Source organism: Thunnus thynnus, chromosome 15 (assembly GCF_963924715.1).
Source record: "Thunnus thynnus chromosome 15, fThuThy2.1, whole genome shotgun sequence".
In the NCBI taxonomy this organism is placed as follows: Eukaryota; Metazoa; Chordata; class Actinopteri; order Scombriformes; family Scombridae; genus Thunnus; species Thunnus thynnus.
This window is the reverse complement of record NC_089531.1, coordinates 17,718,354-17,745,516: the sequence shown is the minus strand read 5'-3', so window position 1 is coordinate 17,745,516 and position 27,163 is coordinate 17,718,354. Positions and strand designations below refer to the sequence as shown.

The 27,163-nt window shown below is 42.0% G+C and overlaps 1 protein-coding gene across 21 annotated transcripts in view; it reads right to left on the bottom strand.

The window, feature by feature from the left end:
• clasp2 (cytoplasmic linker associated protein 2) overlaps window positions 1-27,163 on the bottom strand; it is a 60,507-nt gene that overhangs the window by 20,539 nt on the left and 12,805 nt on the right. For 15 of the 21 annotated variants that reach the window (XM_067613139.1, XM_067613140.1, XM_067613143.1 and 12 more), the window contains exons 5-19: window positions 25,757-25,832; window positions 24,876-24,973; window positions 20,825-20,895; window positions 9,509-9,649; window positions 5,685-5,758; window positions 5,467-5,559; window positions 5,112-5,257; window positions 4,745-4,880; window positions 4,530-4,600; window positions 4,314-4,373; window positions 4,122-4,199; window positions 3,715-3,882; window positions 2,590-2,630; window positions 2,023-2,175; window positions 839-856 (exon numbers count right to left, since the gene is read on the bottom strand). In XM_067613139.1, coding sequence (XP_067469240.1) covers window positions 839-856; window positions 2,023-2,175; window positions 2,590-2,630; window positions 3,715-3,882; window positions 4,122-4,199; window positions 4,314-4,373; window positions 4,530-4,600; window positions 4,745-4,880; window positions 5,112-5,257; window positions 5,467-5,559; window positions 5,685-5,758; window positions 9,509-9,649; window positions 20,825-20,895; window positions 24,876-24,973; window positions 25,757-25,832 — 1,424 coding nt within the window. Of the gene's footprint in view, window positions 1-838; window positions 857-1,274; window positions 1,299-2,022; window positions 2,176-2,589; window positions 2,631-3,714; window positions 3,883-4,121; window positions 4,200-4,313; window positions 4,374-4,529; window positions 4,601-4,744; window positions 4,881-5,111; window positions 5,258-5,466; window positions 5,560-5,684; window positions 5,759-9,508; window positions 9,650-17,365; window positions 17,544-20,824; window positions 20,896-21,595; window positions 21,929-24,875; window positions 24,974-25,756; window positions 25,833-27,163 lie in introns of those variants that run through there. The other 6 variants (XM_067613142.1, XM_067613146.1, XM_067613160.1 and 3 more) reach the window with 4 other exon arrangements.

Here is a 27,163-nt window from a genome sequence, read left to right as displayed (position 1 = left end):
CACATCCTAACCATACAGAACTCTCTTGGCGAGCACAGCTAAACTGTTTGCAGCTGAACGAAGCCCAGAAACTAAAAAGCACTACAGCTGAGTAAAAGCTACTAATGCTGGAAGCTGCTGAACACTGAACTAAACACTAACATTCAGCCAGGTGCACACACAGATATATATACACCAGGGATGCTTCAGTAGATTAAGAAACAGTCTCAGTAAGGACAGTCTTTAAGTCTGAAACTGGTCCATCTAGTGATCCATCTCTAAGGATTTGATTGATTTGATGAAACTATCAAGTCAGTGAGGAGGTGAAATGTTATTGCAACTACGGCTGCAACCAACATTTATTTTTATAATGAAATAAACTGCCTATTTCTCTTGTGTAATTGATTAATGCTTTGGTCTACAAACATCAGGAAATAGTGAAAGTCTTTAAATTGCTGGTTTTGTCCAATCAACACTCCAAAACCCAGATGTTGACTGAAAAGCAGCTTAAGTTCACATTCGAGAAGCTGTAAACATCAAATGTTTCGCATTTTGCTTGAAAATATAACTTGACAGATTAATCGATTATCAAAATAGTTTGTCTAGTTTTCTGTCAACTGAATAACTGACGGATTAACGAATCAAATAACTGTTTCACCTCTAACTGTGACACATTCACTGACATCGTTCACTTTAACATCAGACGTTAATCAAAAACATGATGCTATAGCACGATTTATGTTAGATCTGTGATGGAAGATGGTGATATTTAGAAAAACTCTGGATGTCATTTCAGATTCTACAACTAGAACATCCCTAAAATGCGCACACACACACATCCACCTAACCACAATCTTACCATTGTCTGACCTGGTCCCTACAGACAGACAAAGAAGGAGCAGGTTGTAAAAATCACATTTAATCGGTCTATAATAGTAATAAAACAATACCCCTGAGTATCCTAATAAACACTAAATAACTGAATGATGCAGTTTAACGCAGGTGTAGATGGATTGTCAATTTCTTTATCAATAACAAGATTAATCCTTTGTAAAGCAGGAGATTATCTTAGATGTGTAAAGCATTTGATCCATGATGAGATGGGAAGGATCGTGACGTGAATGAGGATTGAGTGTGAGAGACTGACAGCAGGGGGCGCTGTGGCCACACACTGCAACAAAGGGAGTTAACATGGACTGGAATGAAGTGAGTAGGGTGAAAGAAAAAGAGCAGAAAGAAAAAAAAGAAAAGTATGAGTAGGCTGTCAGTGGTGAAGCAGAGTGAGATGATCTTACCATCCGTTTTATCAGAGGCATCATCTTTAGGAGCAGAGAGAGAGAAAGAGATAGAGAGAGAGAGAGAGGAGGGGAGTGAAAGGAAGTAAAGGGAAGAAATGAAGGGAAACAGAAAAACAAAGGATTGATAGAAACAATGATTAAAAGTAAAAGACACAAAAGGAAACCAAAGAAGGGAAAATGTGTTAAAGAATTGAACACAAAGTGTCAGTAAGAAGGAAACACAAAAATAATGAATGTGAGACAGAAAAGAAAAAAGAGCAGAGAGAGAAGAAGAAAGAAGAAGAAGAAGAAGAAGAAGAAGAAGAAGAAAGGAACACAGTGTGTATTAGTAACCGAACATCTGTTTAACAGAGATGGTCAATACTGAAACAGAGAGAGAGAGCGAGAGAGAGAGACAAACAAACACAGGACGATATTCATCTACAGATCATGCACCCAAACACATTCAGGATACATTTACAGGCAATGAGCGGGCATCAGGAGAGGAGAGTAACGGAGAGGAGAGGAGAAAAGGCCAGTCCAAGCACTGAAGTGTTAATGTGTGTGTGTGTGTGTGGGTCCATACTAACATTTTTTTGTGGCGTGTTTTGCAAGAGAAGGAGCGACTTTAACCTCAGAAGTACTACCTCTAAGCTGATCTGAGAGGACTCCTCAGACGGGAGCCTCCGTCTCTGCCTGACATCTCGCTGATCACATGCTAACCACTGTCTGACCAGCTAGCCGCCTTGATTGACAGCGCCCTTACCCAGTGAGCAGTAGGAGCCAGGGGGCAGTCGGCCCGCTCCCCTGGCCTGTCCGACGTGCCGGTGCTTAGCGATTGCTGCTGCATTTACGTCCACGTCGCTACGGGAACGCTGCAGGGAGGCCGACGACACCCCACCCTTTGAACCCGCAGGGACTGATGGGATATAGGAGGAGGAAGAGGAGGAGGAGGAGGAGGAATGTATTGGAGAAGGGATGGGAGGTGATGAAGGGATATATATATATATATACACACACATCACAAACACATGCAGGCACCACACTACACATATTGATACCATACAGAAAATACACAAACGGCCAGACACATATACGTATGCGCACATGTGTTGTGACATAAAAACAGAACAGGATGTGGCTGTACGGGGCCGGACAACAGGCAAATATGAATGAGCATGATGGGAAATGGCTCTGTGGGAACCGATGTGTGTCACAGTGTAGTGTGTGTGTGTGTGTGTGTTTTCACAGGAGTGAGATTATGTTTTTGAGAGATCTTGCATGTATCTGCCGTTGCGTGGTGCGCGAGTGTGTGCGTGCGCGCTTGACTCACCTCGCCCTGGAGCCGCTGACCATTTAGAAGACAGAGGCCGACTGACAAAAGAGGGAGAAAATTAGGTCAGTACGCAACAAAACAGAACCGAACAACAAAAAAAAAAACCTGAAATGATAATGTGGTGCTGGGTGATGAAAAAATAATGTTTTTTTCTTTTTTTTCCTCCTCTTGATGACAAAATATAAACAGCTCAATAATATCTCCCTTAAGTAAGCAGCAGAATTACACTGCAAGCGTTGTGCAAGGAAAACTCCAAAAAGCTCCCATTTTACATGTAAACAAATACATACTAAAGAGTAAGAGGGAGGGAATTTACGAAATGATATGTGTGGTGATGAATGTGAAGGAAGATATTTAAATAAGTGCTAATTCAACTAAAAGACGTAAATTCTTCTAGTCAATAATTTAGGTATTTTAACTGTTTAGTTCAACCAACATATGCTTTTATGATTGGTGTCTTTTTATATTTGAGAAAAATAAGAATTCAAAATAGCACATATCATAATTTATCTTTACTGCATCAAATAGATTTTTTATTATAACCTTTTGTAACCAGCTCTGTAATGCTGCTTATTCCCCGAGCGCCAGCCGCAGACTTCAAAATATATGCTTTCAAACTAAACAGTATTCACTGACAGCAAGTCTATAATAAGATGTAGTGTAGCAGGAAAGCACGTCTATCTACTTTGCTCTAATTTCAGCGTGCTTTGGTATAAAGTTTACCAGTGAAATATAATGCAGACGAGGCAAAAAAAAAGTAACAAATCCAAAACGCTTGAGTTAGACTATACGTACACACTATGTGATGCCCCGAATGACCCGCTAGCAATTTGATTGTTCAGCATTTGCAAAGTATCAACGCTTGTGGATGAAGTCACACTTTTTCTTAGAAGTTTTTTCTTTACTGATGCGGACAAAAAAGAAAAGGCTGAGAAGAAGACAAATTAGAAGAGGAAAAGGAAAGTAAACTGGGGAAATTGTCCAGCAGAGGTGTGCTTACAACTGATGCTTGAAACAGGTCTTGCTTAACTAACTTTCACCCCTTACTTCTTCATCTTCAAGACCCAAATGTAGCCTTAAAGCAAACCCAGAGCTCAAAAGTTAACTATAGTGGTTGATTACTTGAGGCTCTCCTGAGAGGAGGACGAGGAGCGGTCGCTCTGGGGAAGTGAAGCCACGCTGCCAGAGCTCTTCAGACAGGACTGAAGGGTCCTCTGATATGACGACTCCAGGGAGTTGTACAAAGCGTCTGCCTCCACTGGAAAGTGGTTCCTCAGACCCCAGTAGGCCCTGGAAGAGATAGCAGAGAGGAAGAAAGCAGAAACGAAGGATGGAAGGACAAAAGGGCAGAGAGATGAGGAAAAGTGAGCGGGAGGATGAAGATGGAAGAAGAAAGATGACAGAGGGAGGAAGCAAGAGAGAAAAATCAAGGGGAGAAAAGGAGAATGATGAGATATTTAACAATACTTGTCTTTCACATAATATCGTTTTCAGAAATGCCCGTGTGTGCGTGCGTGCACGTGTCTTACTTGCGGGCCTCCACTCTAGCCTCTGAGTCGGCATCTCGAATTCCCTTCTTGATGCTCTCAACCAGAACTGTTGTGTGCCTGTGAGGCAGAGAAACGGAGATGCAACACGGTGAGAACAGGAAGAAAATCAGGTCTGAGACAGCAGTGCTGATCGCAGCTTTACTCGAAACCCATGCTGAAATCGGTCCTCACCTTTCTAGAGAGTGGGTTTGCCATTCCTGTAGCAGTAGGTCCAAAAAGTCATAACAGCGCCTGGAGATAACATATTTTCATTATTGTCATGAAACATTACTTAACAGCATCATGACAAGCAGACTAATCATGACTTTATAGTTGTTAATTGTTTGAGAACTGCTAATTAACACAATCGTTTTTTTTTCATAATTGTAGTGACTTTGTTAATCTCACCTTCTAACAGCAACAGACTTTGAAGTGCAGTTACTGGTTATCAGGGGGATGAGCCTCGGGACGTGGGTGTGCTGCAGGGAGGAGGGGAGGCAGAGAGTGAGAGATGAGAAAGGAAAAAAATTAGCAACAAATCTGACTACAAGCAGTAGCATTTGTACAGACCACAAAAAAAAAAATCTGCAGAATGAATTTAAATGTGTGTTTGCAAATCTCACCCGTATGATAATGCGGATAGCTGACACGCCGGAGGTGGCCATGACTTTGGCACAGTTGGGGATGAGGTTGAACAGAACTGGGACGATGGCTTCCGCTCCATGGTCAAATTTGTTCCCCAACACCGTTGAAAGGTGGCTACACATACACGCAGACCAAAACACAAAGTTATAAACACAGAACACAACCAAAGCAGTGGTAAAACATACATAACACTGACAACACTTTTACCTTGTTTTTACCTCGAGGATAGAATAAAAAGTTCACAATATTGATGTGACTGATTGGAAAATACGGTAAATCCTATACCCTTTGTATATTTTGTTAAATTTTCCCTCCAGTGATGAAGTATTTGTGAACAACACTCACGCCACAGTGATGCAGGCCTCTCGGACCACTTGTGAGCGCAGGTCTTTAGCCGACAGCTTGAAGGCTCCATCTAGTAGCCGTAGGTGCTGGTAGAAACAGTCGTAGGTGGGAGCGCCCGCCACCAACAGTGAGCGGATTTTCTTCAGCTGTTTAAAAAAAACAAAAAAAACCCACAACAGTTACCAACAATGATCAAATGGAGCAGAAGCATTACTGCAGAAGCAGTGCCAGTTAATTTCATTAAGTGATAGTCATTCATGAATTCATGTCTGTGATCTGGCAGCGAGGCAGAGTTTGGGGTGATTATTTTTAATGACATATAATTAGAGAGATTGTTGAGGATGAATCCACTGACAGCGATGGCTCTCTGGTCCCAGTCGTGTTTGTCATCGGAGCAGATCTCACGGATCTTATTCAGGTTGTCCTCGAGATCTCTCGATGAGTAGATCTTCATAGAGACAGAATCAAGAAAAATTGGAGAGAGGGGAGTAAATATGTGAAGGGCAAAATAAATATTGTCCTGTTATTAAAAGCTGTGAAAGTGTGTGATTGTTTATGTTTCTATGTGTTTACCTGGACAGTAGGGACATCTGTGAAGGAATTAATGAAGTCTTCTTCATCAACCGCCCCGGCACTTTCCTTGGACACTGGAAAGTCAGAACAGAGTCAATTAATTTTTGTGTGTGTATGTGAGTGTGCCTTTTAAGAGCGTATCTGCATTCAAGGTTGTTTTTTTTTTTACGCTGGTTGGGTTTGTGATTCTGGTTTAACTCACAAGTACACTTTCAATTACACACACACACAAACTTAAGTCGGTGGGAGCAGCCTGTTTTTTTTAATGCACTTCCTGGCAGTAATGGGCATGTCAATCATATATCTCTGGAAGCTCTGTGGGAAACATCTCCTTAAATTCCTCACTGGGATTGGAGCAAGAGAAGGGAAAGACGGGGGAAAAAAAGCAAACCAATCCAGGTGGATAAGATTATTAAAACAGTGCGACGGGTTAAAGAGATGTTCAAAGGAGAAGAAGAGGCTGGAGGGTAGGTGCAGACATGGTGGAGGAGAGCTGGGTATAAACAAAAGGAGGAATGAAGGAGAAATATATCCTTCCCTCCTTTTCCCTGTGGTTAGTTTCCATATCAGGCTGTTGCCACAAAGACATGTCATGTCAAAACTCTACATGGCCCTTAAAGAGCTGGGAGACATCGATGCGGCCAGATGGTTAGCTGTAGGCACAATTCTCTGTGACTCCGAGGGAGGGAAGTGGTGGCAGCCTGTCCATGAAAGCACCTACCAGCACTCCATCGTCATTTCCAATTATTTTTATCGCCAGCTTTATGAAGTGGAAATGTTCATATTGTAAACAGGTCATGAAATGTTATCAGGGTGCATGTTCACAGCTACAATAATCATAATGATGTTGACAGCTTATTCTTACATAATTGTGAGAACTAACTTTAATATGAGAAACAAGTATTTAATCATAAAAAGTGTTTAAAATGCTAGAAGTGTAAAACAAAAAGTATTTTGTTACTTGTGGAAACAAAATTGAGACATCATAATGTGGAGATATAATCATTAGCCAGCGGTGTGAAATAAATTGTGCTGCTGTGACTGAAGACTGCTGACATAAAGCAACCATCTTGGAGAAATCAGGCCCTGCTGGCACTTGATTCTTCCAGATACAGACTTTTTAGATTTAGACTTTTTTCCCTAGCTCTTAACTCACTTTTTTTATGCCGATCACTGGCAAAATTGAGATTTCTCTCTTTCTGTCTGGGTCTTGCTGTCGGGTGTTGCCAGAGTGTGTGGGCGTACTGTCATCTAAATGCAAATGCGGACGATAGTGCCTCCCATCGCCGCCATCATGGAAACTATTCCCATACAGCAGGAAAAATGCCAGACAACTCATTCGTGAAAATTAAAGGGGGGAAAAAAACAAACAAAAAAAAAACAACACACAATGTCAACCCGTGTTTACAGCTGTGACCCGTTACAAGCAAGCGAATGAAAATTGCCAACATGCAGCAAAGGTCAAATCAGGTCTTTTCCTTTTCATCACATTAAACGTAATAAAGTCAAGGTCTTAGATCTGTAGTTCTGTGTGTGAATACCCAGCATGCCTTGGCTTCAGCCTCTCACGTTCGCTCTACGATCAATAAGACTGTAATGATTCAAGTGACATGAGTTTACGATCTTGTGTTTCCAGCCAACGGAGCAATGTAGCAGGAGTCAGACAGACTGCTCGCTTGCAAAACACTTGCAGCTACGAGTGTGCGGCTACATGCATGCAAGACAGTGCTGACACAGATACATTAGAAACAGCAGCAGGAATCGACCGCGCGGTTGTGGGAACACGGCTTTCTTCCCAAAGAGAGCAAGACGGGAAAAATCAATACATGCAAAGGCGAAGCAAACATATCACTCAAAGACATCTACAGCAGGAGGGAGACTTGGCAGAGAGGAAGCTCTCTCAACGGGAAGGATGATAAAAACTATTTCAAAGGCGGTCACAGATACGAGGCTGATGATAAGAATATCAGATTTCTGAGATGCAGAGCAGCATGTCACTGCAACGTCTGTTTAATCAAGTCTATTTGCTTCTTCTGGCAGCCCCGATAGTCTGCCCCTGTTCTGTGACCACCACTAATACGCTGACCAAGAACCACATCCTGGAAAAATCTGACCTTCACTGAAATCTTGCTGAGGGCATTAAAGGTATAAAATCGTATCACAGAGGGAAGACACCTGGGTTGAGACTGATTCACTTCCCACCCAAATATAAAAATATAAAATCATGTCAAACTGTAGTGTATGTACAGATGAGATAGTGCTCATACTCAATCATTTTGTTGTTTGTTTTAAGAAAATATTAGCTAAAAAAATGTTTGGGAATTCTTTTTTTTTTTTTTTTTTGAAAATATGATTCAAATTTCCTGCCTGTACTGATATAAATGTCACACTGTAGGTTAATTTCTACTGTAGTGACTCAACTTTTTATTTGACCAGAATAATACCAGTCTTAGTGCTTGCTGCCAGTTAATTATGTTAATTAAGTTAATTAAGTTCATGTCTGTACAGTACTGTACTGTTAAATTCAGTTTCCGTATGTTCAATTATCTCTGTATAATAAGAAATATTGACACTATTGAACAAACTGGTGAATCTACCACATTAACTAGTAATTTCGGTTAGTCACTCACCTAAAGGAGCCACTAGTTAACCACCAGTCTTCAAGTCTTCTATGTAAATGTATGCTGATGATACTGTGATTTTTACCTTAAATGCAAGATCTAAAGAATGTGCTGCAGCCAAGCTGACAGCTGCAATGAGCAAGGCGTCGGATTGGCAAGCCAATTCATGCTTGACCCTTAATGTAAGCAAAACAGTTTCCATGATCAATAATTCAGTCAATCCTGATATTTTAATTAATGGTGAAGTCATCAAATCTGTGACACATGTTAAATACCTAAACGTTATAATTGACACAAACCTGTCCTTCAAAAAAATAATTGGTAGGGTGATCAGCAATATTAAGTTTACTCTGAATAATTTTAAGAGCATTCAGGAACCAGATGTCTCCGTACGCTGCAAAGCAAAAGAGGTTTCCCCCCATTTGTCTTACTGCATAACAACCTGATGACTGGCAGGTGTGACTGCACTCAAGCCTGTGTACTCACTCTATAAACAAATCCTAAAGGGACCAGCATTACTTTAATATCCTGAAAAAATATAATTTCCTTAATTCTGATTTTATTCTGATTCATGTCTGATGTTTAAAATTATTCATAATGTCGCACCACCTCCTCTTAGAGGATGCCTGGTCTATCCCGGTGGTGGCAGTGCCGGTAGGACTAGAGCATCTACTAGACGTGACCGCAGTCGGTACGGCAGTTCAGAGGGACAGCCTTTGGTCAATCTGCTTTCTCGGTTAAAGAAGTGGGGAAGTGGAATTTCATACCAACAAACACTAGAGACTCAGGAATCTCTGCAGTGTTTAAAACCAGCCTCAAACTTTGGCTAAAGTCAGCACAAAAGTGTCACCACCAATGAATGCTTGGTGTTTATTGTATTGTAAATATTTTATTGTATATATCATATTGACTATATTTATTACCTCACACTGATAGATTTTTCTGTATTGTGCTGTTTTATGTAGTATATTTATTGTTCTGTGGTTGTTTTTTGTCTACCTGCGCAGGGACAACAGATGTTAATTAGCTGCTGGCTAACTCTGGTGCAATTACTCTTAATTGTGTGCTGTCTCTGCAAAAATAAACAATAAATGAAAATTGGATGCTCACTTTCTATAATTACAAATTTAACATCCTCAGATGCGACCGAAGAACTCAGCTGTGCGTTTGAATTGTCAATGTGTGGAAATATAAATTAAGTACCTAGCTTGCCACCGGTAGCGCTGGGCCTGCGTGCAGCAGAGGACTCTGCAGGCTTTTTGGGAACTTTGGGGACCTTGAAGGCAGCCTGGGCTGAGGAAGAACGGTTCCCATCCACGCTGTCATCATCCTCAAAACTACGATCTGGAATGAGAGAAGAAGAGAGAGCAGAGTGTTAACATCCTGTGTAGCTAAGGAGGAACTTTTTCAGTCTTTTCAAATGTTGCTGTACCAGGTTCTTTGTTTTTTATTTTACATAACAAAAAACAACAGACCTCACACAATATTGTAAATTATTTAATCAAATATAGGCCATAAATAGTCTTCAGACTGTGAAATGTACTATTTTCTTTCTTCACAACTGACTCAAAAAAAACTCGACTCGAAAGAAACACAACTAGTCTACTGGGAAAATGAGACAGAAATATGACAAAAAATATTGACATCTACTGTCACAATAAAGTGTCAATAAAGTAAATCAGGTTTCTAAAATGTTAAAACAAGTTAAATGCAATTCATTGCCCGCACCTTTGATTTAATTGGCACCTTTCTTGTTTAAGGCTATTAGAAGACAGTGAATGGTAAAAAGACAAGTAAAGACGAGAGGAGACGAACGGAGGAGGTTGCAGTTTACAGAGAGCTTGGTCAGGAATCACTAAATCAATACTAATTACAAAACAAGAAAAAGCAAACCCGCACACAGATACGATCACTTCTAAGAGCTCAAAAACACATCCTGATGGTCAAGATGTCCAACGATACAAACAGTGACTGACAGAACTCTCTGGAGCCCAAACGCTCAATCTGCATACTAGCAGAAATCGAGCTAGCATTGAAGCTTGAGACACGCTTGCAACGATTGTGCAGAACGTGTATCTACCAGTGAAAACACTTGTGGAAGACGATATGTGCAGATACACATACAGACGCACAACTAAAACTGTTGGCAAAGGAATGCAGTTGCGCTCCGGTTGCTCTGACAACCAACCGCGGTGAAATGCGCCAAAGCCACCACCCTACACCTTGACTCATACATCAACTTACCTTCACACACACAGAGTCAACATGCAAAAATCAATGACACGCATGCATGGATGTACCTACAAGCCATATGTTCCACTGTCATTGCAGAGGCTATTGTGTCGGGCTCGACAACTGTTAGGTGGATGTAAAGAACCAGCCGTATACATCTTCTGCTGTAAAGCATTTACATCGACACACACCAACACACCCATGGCCGTCCCTGCACTCACAGTCACAGATCCGCTGGCAGATAAGTCGCCTCATGCTTCTGGGAGGGCGTGGTAACTGGGTCCCCCCTCTTCTGCAAGCCGTACCCCAAGACACATACACGCACACACCTCACACACACTTCATAGTGGGGCTAAGGCACACCTCGCGCCATCGTCCGAAAATCCCTCCACCCATACAAGTGCCGGCATTTTCTTTCACTCCCCTCTATCTACCTTCTATCCCTCCCTCTCTCTCTCTCCCAGCATCTCTCCTCCTTCCCTCAGCAGCCTCACAGCCAATCAGACGAGAGGTGACATCATGGTGTTGCAGCCAGTGCGGAGGCAGGACTATGAATGTGTGTGTGTGATGAGAAAGAAAAAGGGAGAGACACACACACACACACAGACACCCCAGGAATATTAACAGGGTTTCTCTGTGTCCCTGCCAGACCAGCTAACCTAAACTCATTACCATTGACAACACACACTCTAAAGCTCTTACACCCTCTCTCCCTTTCTCTCTCTGTCACACACACACAGCATCAGCAACCTCTAAACACACTGTCTATGCTGCTACATTTACCTGTGAGACAACAAACACATTTATTCATTCACTCTCTCTTTCTCCACATACACAAAAGAACAAAGGGTGATGTAGCAATGATCGGGGTGATTGGGAGGGTGGGGGGGGGGGGGGGGGGGGGGGGGGGGGGAGAAGACCACACCCCTCCATCTGAGGCCTTGACCCTCCCACTCTCCCCCTCTCCCCCTCTCTCACACACACACAAATATACAGTGCAGTCTTGGCATACACTTGACTATGAATCACTGTATAGGGTGTCAACTTTCAGCTTTAATACAAAGTGTTTACATCCACATCAGATGAGCTGTGGAGGAATTGTAGCCCTTAATATAAATATTAACTAATTTATAGGGGAACAAAATGTATTAGACAGATCTATTATGACCCAAAATGAACTCATCATACTTTAAACTGGGTTACACATCCTTTACAGTCAATGACAGACTTCAGTCTTTGACCTACAGAAATCAGGAGACTTGGTATCTTGCCTGATGATGCTCTGCCAGTTCTGTACTGCAGCAGTCTTTACTTTTGGCTTGTTTTGAGGTTATTTTTGCCTTCAGTTTGGTCTTTAGTAAGTGAAATACTGTACATGCTCAGTTGCACAGGCCTTAAATTGGGGGGTTGTGTATAAAAAAAGAGCTACATACAAAAATAATATACATGTAAACTCGCACAAAAATCTACTTTATAGTTATCACTGTTCAATTCAAATCTCTCTCTGCAGAAGCACAGAGTCAAAATGAAATGAATGAATTATGTGTCACTGTCTTATGTAACATATTTAAATGCAACACACACACCTGTCTGGGTCTTGGTTCCTTTAATGTAGCAAGTAGCACGTTTTTAATGATGTCTCCTCTTCCAGTCAACCAAAACAAACTTGTTTTAACAGGCAGATAATAGCGCATTATCTTGCACTCTGTGGTTCACAATTACTGTTATGGGTCAGTAACATCAGGTCAAAGTTCAAGGGGCCAAGGGGACTATTAGGCGGCACTTATAAACATTATTAACAGGCTTTTTAAGGAGGAATGGATGCAAACAAAATACAGTGAAAAACACTAGAAGAACTGCATTAATTCATTGTATGACCAACCAGTTTAGTGAATTTAATTGCTTTCTAGTAAAACCCACGGGTCCATTAGCAACACTCCGACATGCATCACGGGGCTTAGCATTGATTAGCATCACTGTTAGCATGATTAGCATATCCCGCTTTTGTCTAGTCAGACCCCACGGGAGTAAATGTCTCAGGGTGAAGGGCAGAGCAAAGACACGAGAGGGGGTGGGGGGGGACAGAGAGTGAATCCCTTGAGGAGAGCAGACTGCACAAATGCTGTTGCCATGGCGACCTGTGTGCAGACCAGCTTCTCAAATGAACAGAGCATCAAACAGGGGAAAAAAAAGATGTTCAGTAAGCCCACTTCCACACATACACATCTCCAATTTACTTGAATCAACAGTTGGATTCACTGTTTATTCACTGACATTATATTAATTTATCAAATTAGGATGGATTCTGGTCTGTCGGGGAAAAAAGGCTCCTCCGGCAGCATCAACATCACCATGGATACGCACACTGCCAAGAAATATGGCACAACATGCAAATAACAAGTCTATATACACAGAAAAAGAAACAGACACACACACACACACACACACAGAGACATATCAGCTCCACCATGCACCAGGCGGCGTTGCCATGGAAACACCAGGCCGAGATTCCCTCTCTCCATTTCAGGAGAAGAGTCAAAAAGAGGATGAAAAGAGGAGAGAAGACAACAGATACAGACCTGATAGTTGCCCAGCAATAATCAATCACTGTAGAAATTCATCAATCCTTAACCCATGTGGGAATAAACCCAGAGTTATTACAATCTACATGTAGGGAGAGATGGAGGAAGTGACCACATTGTTGTTCTGTTTCTGTCTCTCTCTCTAAAGATAGAACGATAGAGGAAGACAGACCAACAGAAACACTCAGATCTGGTCACAGGCTTGAGAAAGTCATTTAGTGATTAAATAACAGATCTGTGAACACACACACACAGGAAAGCAAAATTTCAGCTCTGACCACATGGTGGCACCACTGGCTCTGCTCCAACTGAATGAAATCCAAAAGATTTCCATGGTTCATATATGCCAAATCCCAAAAAACACACAGAGGGAGGGGGACACGGCACCTTTCAGCATCACAGACAACGAAGAGAAGAAAAATCAGAGCAACAGAGTGACATCTAATGTTGCTCGACTCAACAGTGATGACTCAATTGGTTTGTGTTAGGGGCGACTGTTAAGACCTGCGAATGTAAATGTAATTTCTAAATTAATACTCGATATGATGGAACCGTCACTGTTAATTTCAAAATTTAAACGGAAGCTTTTTGAGAAGATTTTTGAAAACTAGATGAACCGAAGGTCACAAAAACTAAGTAAAGACAGTCATACTGTATACCGCCTATAATCAAACTGGACTAAAAGAGAAACAAACTTCCACATACCGTACATGTGTAAATCTGCACTCACTACTGCTCAGTTTTGCCTTTTTTCACTCCTGATTGGCGGAGATCACATTAACCGACAGACCCAATGAAATACAAATGATGGCGAGAGAGTATATAATATAATTTGGAAGCAGCATCAGTCGGCTTGGTACTGAAAAAAAAGAAAAAAAAAAAGATTTGAAAGGTCTTGAACCACAGAAGAAGCTTTGCAGCAAGGAAACACAGCCAGTCGGGATATTTTAGATCAGCCATATAAGCTTACAAGATGGTGTGCAAAAGATTTGACACACTGGAGCTCAAAGCCATCACTGTTCTTCTCTGTTACTAAAAACCTGCCTGTTTCTTCACCAAAGAAAATATACAGTCACATTCATTCTATGCAAACTTTACTTTAACCTCTATATGACCAAGTGAAGAAAGCTCCCTTCGTTTTTTAATGTTCTAAACACCCTGAGACATCTTATCAGCTGGAGCGCTGTATTACGGCTGAAAATCTCCACATGCAATTAAGAGCATAACCAGACATCTTCCGAGGAATTAGACTTACGACACAGAGCCTGTGTTTGTGCTGATCTGCTGTAAGCTGCGGGGGAACAGGCAAAGTCACATATTCCCACTCACGACCATGTGACAGTGCGCCCAGTCCCATGCAAAAGATGACACACCGAACATATTTTGATACTGCGTAGCACTCATATGAGAATGACTACAGCTAAAAAGAAAAAAAAAAACACAAGCAGCAGTGCAAGAACTGGCACAAAAGTTTGGTTTATATTGACATAAAACAGTGAAAAGCAGCAAATCCTCTAATTGCTGCAACCATAGAGAATAATTGTCATTTTTTTGCTTAAAGATGACGATTTAAACGATTAATAAATGACCAAAATAATTCCAAAATCAAGAGTATAATATTGCGAAACCAATTGGTTGCTTGCTATTTTAAAAATCACATTAAAAACAACTATGCGCACACAATGAGAAACATACTGCAACAATATTTTATAAAAGGTAACCATCAGCTAACACCACAAAGACTAAATAACTAACAGTGTAATAAAATAAAATAAAATCAGTGCAAAAAAGGAGGTTCTTACACAGTAATACATGCAACATAAATATAAAAGGCAATCATCTTATAGGACACAATCATGCTCTTCTGTGCTTCCAAAAATACTGATTATATATTAACAATGGTCATATATTTCATACGTTGGGATTATTTTGAAAACATAAGAAAGACAGATGAGCAGATGTTTTACTGTCAACCACTCGGTTGTTTATAGAACAGAGAACAATGGAGGAAAAGGGGAGTAAAGAGACAGACACACTTGAGGTTCAGGCCTGGATTCTCTAATAAGAGACAGACTGCTCCATTTCCAGCCCAGCTCAGGGAGAATGATCTCCTTAAATGAACATACACACAGACACACACACACAGATTAGGACATTGCAGTGACTTCCATTCATTCTGAACAGCCTAACCTTAACCAGGTCTTCAGAAATGACATTTTGCCTCATTAGGACGGGGCTTTGGTCCCCATGAGGACTACTGGTCCTGACAAGGTCGGTGTTTATATCAGAAAAGGTCCCAATGAGATAACAAAATTGTGCACACACACAGACACACACACAGGTATCATTTGAGTCCCAGTTCCAAGTCGGGGAGAGGGATAAACCATAATATTCAGGAGGAAAGCTTTGCCATGGCAACCAGCCTAGCCTGGAAAAGGGGTCATGGTTTCCTTTGCAGAGCCGGAGATGCACTGAAGCAGAATGAGCATGTCTGCGAGTGAGTGTGTGTGTGTGTCTGTGTGTGTGTGTGTGTGTCTGTGTGTGTGTGTCAGTCCCTGTCAACACTGAACGACTATGCAAGCAATGAAAGCTGCTACTGATGGTCAGTTTGCAATGCACCAAATATCTCTGGGCTTCTATGACGTGTGTGTGCGTGTGCGTGTGTGTGCGTGTGTGTGCGTGTGTGTGCGTGTGTGTGCGTGTGTGTGTGTGTGTGCGTGTGTGTGTGTGTGTGTGTGTGTGCGCGTGCATTCACACAGGAACATTTTAAGAAAGGACCAAACAACATTAAGTAAGAGCAAGACCCTGGCGCCAGCGGCACTGACATGCTTTACTTTCTTACACATGAACCTCTTCCACCAGGAACACGCTTCACACACACACACACACACACACTACACCATTTACACAATTAAATAATCGATCAATTATTTGTCATTTACGTTCATCTTGATAAAAGTTCATGATAAGATTAATATTTTGTGACATTTTTCTACTCTCAAAAAGTGCATTTCCTTCCACTATATGTCTATATGAACATTAAGTTATGGGTATCATTGTTTAGTCTAAGTGGCATGTTGGTGATTTGGGGTTTTTGGTGAGTTTAAGTTAAAATAATATTTTAAAACTGCAATAAATTACCTAAATTTATTATTAAAAGCTCATTTTCTTTGGGCCAAGCATAACAGGCAGCTCAAAGCACCACTAAGTGAAATGTTTCTAGAAGTTGTTTTCATAACAACCAGAAAGAAGACACTAAATTCTCTAAGCCATGTTGATTATGTTGCATCTAAATTTATCATCCGTCCAAACAAATGCTGCTGTCACACTGTGGTGGATATTTTAGACTAATGTGAGTGGAAACCCACTCTTGAAGGCTGGAGTCTGGGTGAGCTTCATGAGCTACAATTTATCTTGTCTTGAAAATGATTATTCGATCGTAAAGAAAACATCAATCAGTGGCAATGATGCAAAAATCCTAACAGGCATGTACACACACACACACACACACACACACACACACACGTCAGTCCACTGAGAGACAGGAAGGCTGCCAACCCAGAACAACACACACTTGACCTCATATTACACCAACAGATAGAGAGTAAGCAGGAGAGAAAAAGAGCAGAAAATGAGAGACTACTTCTATATTATGTCACACATAAATCACAGTATTCCAAAAAACCAAAAACCAAGAACCAGAAGAAAACGTCTTCACTTTCTAAACCAAACCAAATGGAGAAATTGTGAATGAATCCCAGCAGAATATTGACTCTGAGCCTCCTGTTGGCTCAGCTGGCCGAGGTGCATACTGCACTATGTAAGCATGACTGATGTCCTGAGTTCAAGTCTGGCCTCAGGCTGCAACTCATAACAACAACCATCTCTCCCAAATATTTCCCCCTCTCTCTTTTATAAGAACTTTAAAAAAGCAATAAAAGAACAAAAAACTATTTCTGACACACACACACACACAAAAAAGAAATGCATTGTATATCTAGACACACACAAAGATAATGGAGACATTTTAGGATTTTAGGGAAACCTCAGCTTTCCCTCACACACACACACACACACACACACACACACACACACACAAATCTAATGTATATCTGAGCCGGAGCACTTGGGGTGAAAGTGCATGGAGTTTAAGCAGATTTCAATCTAAAACCATATGTTGACAAGCCTTTGTCTGAGTGCCAGCATCTACAGCCGATGAGATTAAAACGCACGTCCACGCACTTACCATCGCCATCATCCCCGACTGCCATGACTACAGTGTGTTATGGTTAGAAAACTCCCAGTTGTCTTTGTCCGTATTCACTCCTCTCCCTCTGTTCTCTCCTTTGTTTTCTCCTCTATCTCCTCTCCTCTCTTGTTTGTTCAATCTCTCTCTGTCTCTGTCATGATGAATCAGGGAGAGGCAGTGATAGGCACAGCGCTGTGACTCGGCTACTGCCAGAGATCTCTGTCAGCTTCCTCCCTCAATCCTTTTGCCCTCCCTTCCTTCCTCCCTTTCTCCTCCTCTCTCAGCAACAGCTGCCTCCAAAAAACCCTTTAGAGCAAACGCCAAGAGCTGGCCTAAAAGAGATGTGGGACAAGGGCAAGTAAGAACTTATGTGTGCGTGTGTGTGTGTTTTAGTCCTGTACTTGGACCTTGAATTCTTGCTAGGTTTGCTGAGTGCTGAGAGCAAAACGCCAGAGTCACACACATGCTCATCACACTACTGCCGACGACCCTTTTTGGGGCGATTTTCTCGACAAAAATAGAGGAAACCGTGAGCTTCGGGCTGACCAATGTTACTCGAGTGCAAAAATGAATTCAGAGTGCAGGAACGGTTTGGGGGAAACTAGGTGACTCCGACGTTATTTGTTTATTCAGCTGGAGGATTCAAATTGGCTTTTTGTTTTTGAATAAGAGTAAAATCAGTCAAGCGTATTTATGGATTACATGCAAGCTTAGGAGGCTAGGCAGTAGAGCTGAAACAACTAGTCAATTATTCAATTAGTCAATCATTGGAAAATTAATCAGCAATTATCTTGATAACTGAATAATCATCAGTCATCTTTCAAGCAAAAAATGACCTTGTTCAAGCTTCACAATCGTGAGGATTTGCTACTTTTCTTTGTCTTATGTGATAATAAACCGAAATCTTTCAGACAAGACAAGCAACTTGTAGATTTAGAAAATTGTTAGGGGCATTTTTCACCATTTTACAGATGATCTGATTAATCAAGGAAATAATCAGGAGATCGATAATGAACATAGTTGTTCATTGCAGCCGCACTAAGAAAGGATGTGAATGCAGCCTGACAAACACCAACAATTTACCGTAGTGTGACTCTGAACTGCCAACTGTGACATGGCAAGCTGTAGTATCTGAGGCATCCAGAAGAAAGAGGTTTAAGTGCACTTGAGGTAGCAGCCAAGGCCGACCAGCGACAGCAAGTTCACCCTGTTGAAGCTGAGTGGTGAACCCGTTATCACCTTCACTTCAGGTTTACTCGGGGAGTTTAGATTTGTCGTCAAGAGATTGTGATGAGTTTCTAAAGCAGCACATGTAACACATAAAAGAGAATTAAAGCAATAATACAAATACTTTCATGGGTTTACCTGTGTGCACAGCTGCTAATGTGATTTTTGAAACAGCCTTTTAAAACAGTGGGTCCTGTTAGGCCTAATTCCACAAAACAAATGATGGGACAATCTATCTTGATAAACACAGCAATACCACCAGTACCACTCCATGTTTTGTCGACCATCAAAGCCAGTTTCTTCTCAAACTTTTCACTGGTCTTGCATTATCTCTCCACTGCCCCTGTACATGAAAAGTGACGAGCCAACAGCCTAAAACGATTATTCCATTTAAATAACGACAAGAACTGCTTTCATGCTCAGCGGAGCACATGACAGAAGAGTGTGAAAAAGCAATCACATTATCTTTTTATCATAACAACTACACAAGTAGCTATCTAGATCCCCCAAAACACAACTTTCCTCTACACCTTAGGGAGGTGGGAGTTAAAAGTTAACACCTCCTCCATCACTCTGCTGCCACCGGAGACAGCATCATGGCAACAACACCCACAACACGCCCTGAGCTCTTGTTTCTCTTTCCAAGTAAACACGCTGCAACAGCCGACCAGGCACCGACCACTGAGGTCGCTGTTAGACAAATAGATACAGTGACAGGGCAGCCTAAAGGTACAAACAGCCACTGACAACCTCTTCTAGACAACAACAGACCTAAAAGACCTCACGGCGAGCACAGAGCTAACTTACAACCACACAGTCGAAAATGGGTTCATTCATGTGAACACACAGTCATGCTTTTTGAAAATTTTGACATACTGTCATTATGTTCACTCAGCTTCCATAATAAACCTACAGTAATCAGTCATTCTGCATTATTGGCTGCTGTTGAAAGTATGCTATCTACTAATGTTCACGCTTCCAGGTGAGAAGTCAAACAACTCAGACTAAAAAAAGCCATTATCTTTTAGATGGAGATATGGAATGACATGATTGTAGTGACTGAACATATTAACTAATGAGAAATCGATGCCGTGGTAGATGTTGAGGTAAAACAATAGAGATGCACTGATCCAACTTTTTCTCTCCTGATACAGATTCCTCAACTCTGGTTATCTGCTGATGCCAAATACAGATCCGATACCAGTGCTCTCTTTTCCCCAGTTTAACATTTGTATACCTCACTGTGTTTGAGATCATTTGTATGTAAGGTAACATGAAGTCAGGGATCGCTGTGGCATGAAAACTGATTTGATGGTCTGCCATGACTGAATAAATGTAACTGACAGTGCAAACTTTCAATTTTGTAACACTGACAAGGAAACAGAATTGGTCACATAAAAGCCAAAACCCATTCTGCTTGTTATGGTTATAATCGGTGTTGATGCCTATCGGGCATATCAGATTGGTACATCCATACAAAACAATTAATTTGTTGGTGGATGCAGCACAATATGAACTAACAGCTTCTCTTGACAACGATCCAAAGAGACCTCTTTGTGGATCTATATTCAGTAAAGGCTTTTCACAGACATTTAATAATCACCGAGTCTGAGAATCACAGTTCAGCTGTTCAGTTTCCCTTCTTGCATGGGTTTCAGAAAATCCCTAAAGAGCAGCTGAACCAAGTTTTCCTTGAAAACAACAAAGCAGAATGTTGCTTTAAAAGGGGTCTCGTCAATACAGCTAAAACTTTCCACTGTCAAACAACACTGGCTGAGTTTGAGGCTCCAAGAGGTCCACAGTCCACTCTACTGCTGGACAGCCAAGTACTCAGCAGCAGCCTTCAGCTCTACTGGAAAACCCACAGCAACACACACACACACACACACACACACACACACACACACACACACACACACACACACACTCACACACACACACACGTACACACAGATTAAACCATTAATCCTGTTAGGTCTTCTTACAGGAGCTCATGGCAACAAACTGACACAACCACAAGAGCACATGCACGTTTAGAGATGCACAAGCAACCACACACACGCAAACACATTCTCTCTCTCTCTCTCTCTCTCTCTCTCTCTCTCTGTCTCTACAAAAACACACCCAATACCTGACAACAGCAAAATCATCTTGACAACATGTCTCGAGTTGGTGGCTCTCAGAAGCCCAAAGCGACTGTGGCAAAATAAATAAGAGAAATGCACTGACCGTGACTCAGGCTGAGAGCCATGTTGCCTGAATTCAAGGCTTCATCAAAACGAGTGAATATCGTCTGTAACCTGGAGAGAAAAGAGAAGAAGAAAGGTTAGAACGAATCACAGACATACCGCACACATTCAGAACAAAGCCAATAAAATCACTTACAGAATCGGATACACTCAAACGAGACCGAATAAGGAAAATTATACTCAAATTATTTTCATTGCAAAGAAAATGCATTTGCAGATGGACGCACACACACACACACACACAACGCCCAGAGCTTTGACATAGAGACAGGCGAGGTGCTGTGAATCCCAAGTGAAAGTATCATCAGCAGCAACATGTGGACAGCCTGCCTGCCTGCCTGCCTGCCTGTCGGTGGGTGGGTGTGTCTATTATGCCAGTCACACTCATGAAGCTGCAGCAACAACATGACAACAGTCCTCCTGACATCTCGCTCAGCACCAAATACACACAAACACACACGAGCCAGATCTGTTCAGTCATGTGTTTTACAGGTAGGACTGTGTGCATGTTAATAAGTCAAATATCTCTCACAATCCACAGACAAATGAGGGCTGAACAATAGCTTCACACAACCCTCAAACATCTCCTGCGCACTGAGCAGTGCTGGTACACCTTGGCTACACATGCTTGATATGGAAAAAAAAATACAACACAGACACAATATCCCATGTTCAATAACATGTCTCAATGTCTCCTTGTCAAAGTGTTAGCCGATATATGTGAGCGCACAAGAATTAGAGTCATACACACCGTCCTCCTGTCTGTCTGTCTCTGTCTGTCTTTTGATGTCTAGTTGCTCGTCCACAACCACCAGACAGCTTAGCAGCTCCTGATAAGTGACGATTAACGTTGCAACGGGCTGCTCAGCCGTGCATCGTTTTCATGTGGTTCCCTTCCTTTCATTAGCATTTTAATTTGCCTATTTGGATCGGAAATAGCCAAGTCTTTAGTCTTCGGTACTCATTTGCCTCTGTATTTCCCGGTGGGCTGATTAATAGGCTGCTGCGTTGCTGCGCAACGTTGCATTAGCTCCCATGCTACTGACACACTCCGGTCCTCAGCTCCCCTCAGCTCTTTGTATCCAACATGGTGCAGTGGCTCCGAGAGGGAGGGAGGGCGTGAGAGAGAGAGAGGGAGAGAGCCAAACAGTGAGAGACCAAAGCATGCTATGAGCATGCGACAAAGCACCACCTACTCCCTGTGTGTATGCTAAGCACACACACACACCCACTGAGAAAACTACAGTGGTACAAAGAGTTAAATCTCAGTGTTCGTGTGTGTGAGAGACATAAGCGGGGCAGTTCGTGTGACAAGCGGTAAAGGGATTCAGTTACCCTTTACATAACCTCCCTCTCATACCCAGACACACACAATCATAAGAGGGGGAGGGGTTGTAGAGCTAGCGGCAGACAGAGCACGGCTGCTCCTCCCCCTCTACGTCTCCTCCTCAGCCCAATTGCCTATATTCTCTTCATCCCTCCCTATTCCACTTTTTTAAACGCCCACCACCCTCTTCACATTTTTTAATTCCAGATTCCCGTTTTCACAGTGCTCAACCTTTTACACAGAGTTCGGACGGACACAGGTCGACTTGTGGGTCGCCTCGTGTCCAGCAGAGTCGATTCACGCAGTTCAGGTAGCTCATTTCCCCTTTTGAACAGTGATTGTGCGTATGATGCAGGTCTGAACGCTCATTCATCCTACATTTGACCTTCTGACAGGAGACTTCTGTCTCTAGTTAATTGCTTGTTGTCATCATAAACAGAGACAAAAGCCTACAACAGAACTTCCATTGACACACTTACAGGACATTAGAGAAATAGTGATACATTTCAGTTCCCTCCACACATCAGGGAGTCGGTTAAATTATCAGTTAATCAGTCCCTAATAGAAACACCTGTTCACTAAACCCAGATGGTGTTTGACCTGTATTGGACCCAGGATGGGAGAAGCTGGGTCATGAAGTCAGGCCAGTTGATGGCTGTTGACCCTTTCTGATTAACTGCCGAAGCAGGTTTAACCTTTGTTACTGTCGCCCTGAAAGGGGTGATCGGGTTCAATGTCGGATGAGTGTTTACCAGATAACAAACGTGGCGTACACGTACTATGTTCTAGTCTGACTCAAGAATTAAATTATTTTCCAATTCTGTTCTGGACATTCGGGCATCTCCTCTATAATATTGCGAATGCATTAGTAACTAACTTAATTTTGAATGAGAGCATTCCTTATCATTAAACTGATATAGTATACAAGCTACAGATTTTAACCTTTATTACCAGGATGTTAAAACTCAGGAGCCTCCAGACAGACTAACCTGCACATACTTGTACTGTAACTGCTAAAGAGAGGTAAATATCTTTTTAAAATGCTCACATGTCTCTCCTGCAACTTAAAGGTTTATTTAATGCATTGCATCTGCTTAGGCGCAACAAATGATAATTAATTCAAGGTAAAACCTCAAAAGTTTGTTGATGTTGTTCTGACCTGCAGCAAAATATAATCATACTCCTGCAGGCTTACTCACAATTATCTGGGTTAGCAATGTAAACAACTTCACATAAAAACAAATTAAACACTGTTTGTGTGTGATTTAATACTGTAGGCTTGGGTACTGTTTCAGGCTCTTTTTCAGATTAAAGGGGGAGAGGCTGAAATACAAAATGTCCCTCAGGAAATTATTTATAGTGCAGATGTCACAAGTTGTTGTAATCCAGACGTGTCAGGGATGTTATGCAGGTCAGCTTCATGTAAGGAAACATGGGCTGAACATGGGTCCTCTCTCACGCTCTACAAGGATAGTTTTTTTCCCTCACAGAGCAATAAACTAAAAGGACAGCACAAAAAAAGGAGAAAGCATAAGGGAAAAGAGTTATCAACCCCTCACTTTTCTTCTGTGTTATCTCTTCTACCTTTCGTTCTCAGTCTTCTACACTCTCTATCCCCTCCCACTGCACCTCCTCTCTCTCCATTATCTGATGCAACTACAGAGTTGATATGTGATCTGGTCAGCAAGACCCTGGCTGCAGCCCAGCATACCACTGAGAAGCCGTACACCAGCAAACACAAACACATTCAGGCACACATACAACCTCCACATGGCCTTCATGCTCCAATCTTATCAGTAGATATAGTAATAATTGTGCTGCTCATAATGCATGCAAAAATGAATGTGTAATTTAAAGAATTTTATATTAATTGTACAGAAAATTTCATATCTAAATCACTGCATCTGTCAGACCTCTACATATAACCCAAAGCAGAGAGACACACAAGACTGCATAAATCCCACGTACACCGACAAGAGTGTTTACACTGGAGACAGACAGGCTTAATATGCACAACACATGACACATGGCCACAGCCAGCATTCGCAGACGCAGGACTCATACTGAGTAGTCAGCACAACACTGGCTGCTGCTCAGATCTCACACATGGGAAAGAAAGAGAGAGAGAGAGAGAGAGAGAGAGAGAGAGAGAGAAAGAGAGAGAGAAAGAGAGAGGGGGTCACTGTGCTTAGAATAACCCTCAACCCAACACATGTAACCAGGACGACCAAAGAAGGACGAAACAACTCAATGGACCTCTTCAGATGACATAAACACACACTTTCTGATGAAATTTTCCCCCAACTCAGTTACTCCACCAAACGCCTTTGTACCCCCATCTGCACCCTCCCACCCCCCACCCCCCACCCCCTCTCAGTCAGCATTGTGCTCTGGATAAAAGTGCCTCTGTGTGTGTGAAGGGCAGAGTGGTGCATGGTGTGGCCTGGGACTGACAGAGTGCCAAAGCCTCGGGACCCACAGAAACCTCCACACAACTCATCACTGCTTGGCAGAGTGCACACATGCACACACACACACACACACACACACACACACACACACACACACACACACACACACACACACACACACACACACACACACACACACACACACACACACACACGCAAAACACACATATACACATAGACCATCAGAGCTCAGAGAGACAGAGGTGATCAATAACTGACACAAAATAACTCACCGTGCAGCAGGCAGTCCTCTCTTTCCCAGGTCGGCCCTGACCCTCTCTCCAACGTGACGATAAACATCCACCAGCGTTGCTGTGGAGGCCTCACGTACCTACAGACAGCAGACATCGACCACTTTAAAACCTTCCACACACACACACACGCATACTGTGCAAAAAGCCATCTGAATGTTTATCTGCGTGCTCAAAACAGTAAAATGATGTTCAATTTTCCATCAGTCATTTCATAAAAAATTACACCCTTTCTCCACTAACTGGGATTACAGAAACTAACGAAGGGTTGTAAACGTAAACACACATTAAAATATAAACCCTTCAGGGCCCACTTTCATCCCCGTGATGGGAGACATCTGATTTGCTAGTTATATTGTGAGTACTGTTGTGATTGGGTAGAGGGATGCTGTTAAAGGGATTCTCAGCAACTGAGGGTGGGCGGGCCTGCTGAGGATGTCGATTGGTTGGGACAGTATGTGGGTAGATAATCATTGGGTAGACGATAGGAGCAGATTTCAGCTTTGGGGTACAACTCCACAGGAGGTTTAAACAACCTCTCTCTACCCTTCTCTCTATCTCTCTCTCTCTCTCACACACACATTTGCACGAAGATATTAAGAGCTGGTACTGTTGTGTGGGTTAATAGCTGGGTGTTGGCGCTCATGATTCAGCAGTGAAGCGGAGTGGGGGACTCTACAGAGCCCATCTCCTCACTAATAACAGTAATAATCACAGTGCCGCCTAAAGATGCCTGCCAACACACTCGGGATGCTCAGAGCTAAACCACAAGCCTAGCTACAGGCTGATACAAGGAAGAAACAAGAATCTCGACACACTCATACTGATCTTGTATCAAACCGGTAAAGTGCTGTGTCTCTTACCTGCGGGTTTTGGTCTCCAGTCAGAGAGCAGAGATGAGGAACTATTTTACTGAGGCTCAATGGCTGAGCTCCATACCTGAAAGAGAAGTTAAAAGGAGAGAGTTAAAGGGGATTTAAAGTTGTACTTGTGCCTCCTCAAAAATCTAACTACACGTGTGGGTTATGGCGGCGATGGAGACGCAAGTTTCTCCTACAAATTTCAGGATGCCAGTAGAGATGAGTGTAGACGACATTAAGGAAGTTGAAGAAGTAATCTCAGTAATCTTCCCCTTTTCAGTAACACACATCTAGCAGATTTATCTCCACAGCAAAAATTCCACTTGAAAAAAAACGTAAACGCAGTGATCACCTGGCTGTATTCAGTATTCAGACGAGGTGAAACGGACATTATCTGGACATATTTCCTGTTTGTACTCTATCTCAAAGTGAATGAAAGAATGTAAGCAGATGTCTGTTTCTGTGGGTGGTATTTAAAGCACGATACATCCATCTTTACTTATGACAATATAAAGCATGTATCAATGTCTGATGAAAACCTTGCCCCTCAAAAATGAAAGATGTTCAGGAAATAAGGAAGCAGGTCTATTTTCATTAGAAGAAACTGTATCAGCAAAACGATTAAAGACAAGTGTAGAGTGTGAACAGCATTTCTGCAACTTTGGGCATTTGGGACTTTCAGCATCTGTCACCATGTAAACTGTACTAATTTTGTCATCCTATTTTTCCACACTGTGCTGTTGGCTATCTTGGTCTATTCTGTACACACAACATCTATTGCATGTCTGTCGATCCTGGAAGAGGGATGCTTCCTCTGTTGCTTCCTCTCTGAGGTTTCCTGCATTTCTTCTTTTTCCTAATCTTTCCTCAGTTTTTCATTATTCAAATCAAGGATCTAAGGATAGAGGATGTTGTATGATGTACAGATTGTAAAGCCCCCAGAGGGAAATTTGTGATTTGTAACATTAGGCCGTATAAATAAAAACTGGACCTGACTTGACATGTGTAAGAATTTAACCTGGTACAAAATATGGAGCTATAACGGATCAGATCTATGTCATGTTTTACAGTTAAGTTTAGTAAATATCTTTAGCTTTAAAATCAGGAAGCCACCTAGCATTTAGCACAATATTGTCACTTTCCATTAGCACAAAGATGCTAAAATTACCACTGCAATGCTAAAAGGCCAGATTTAATGAGTGTGGTGACCTAAAGGTGGAAAGTAAAGTAAACTAAAACAAATCTGCAAAAAGATATAAACTGCAGTCGAGATGCTGTCAGGCGAGATGTAGCAAGCAAGCGTCTGTATAATCTTTATGTTTAGAGGTTTGTTTACTGACAATTTGCACAGGATGGGGGAGCTTGTAGAATGCAGGATAACTATGACACAGCAGGAGTCACACACTTTGT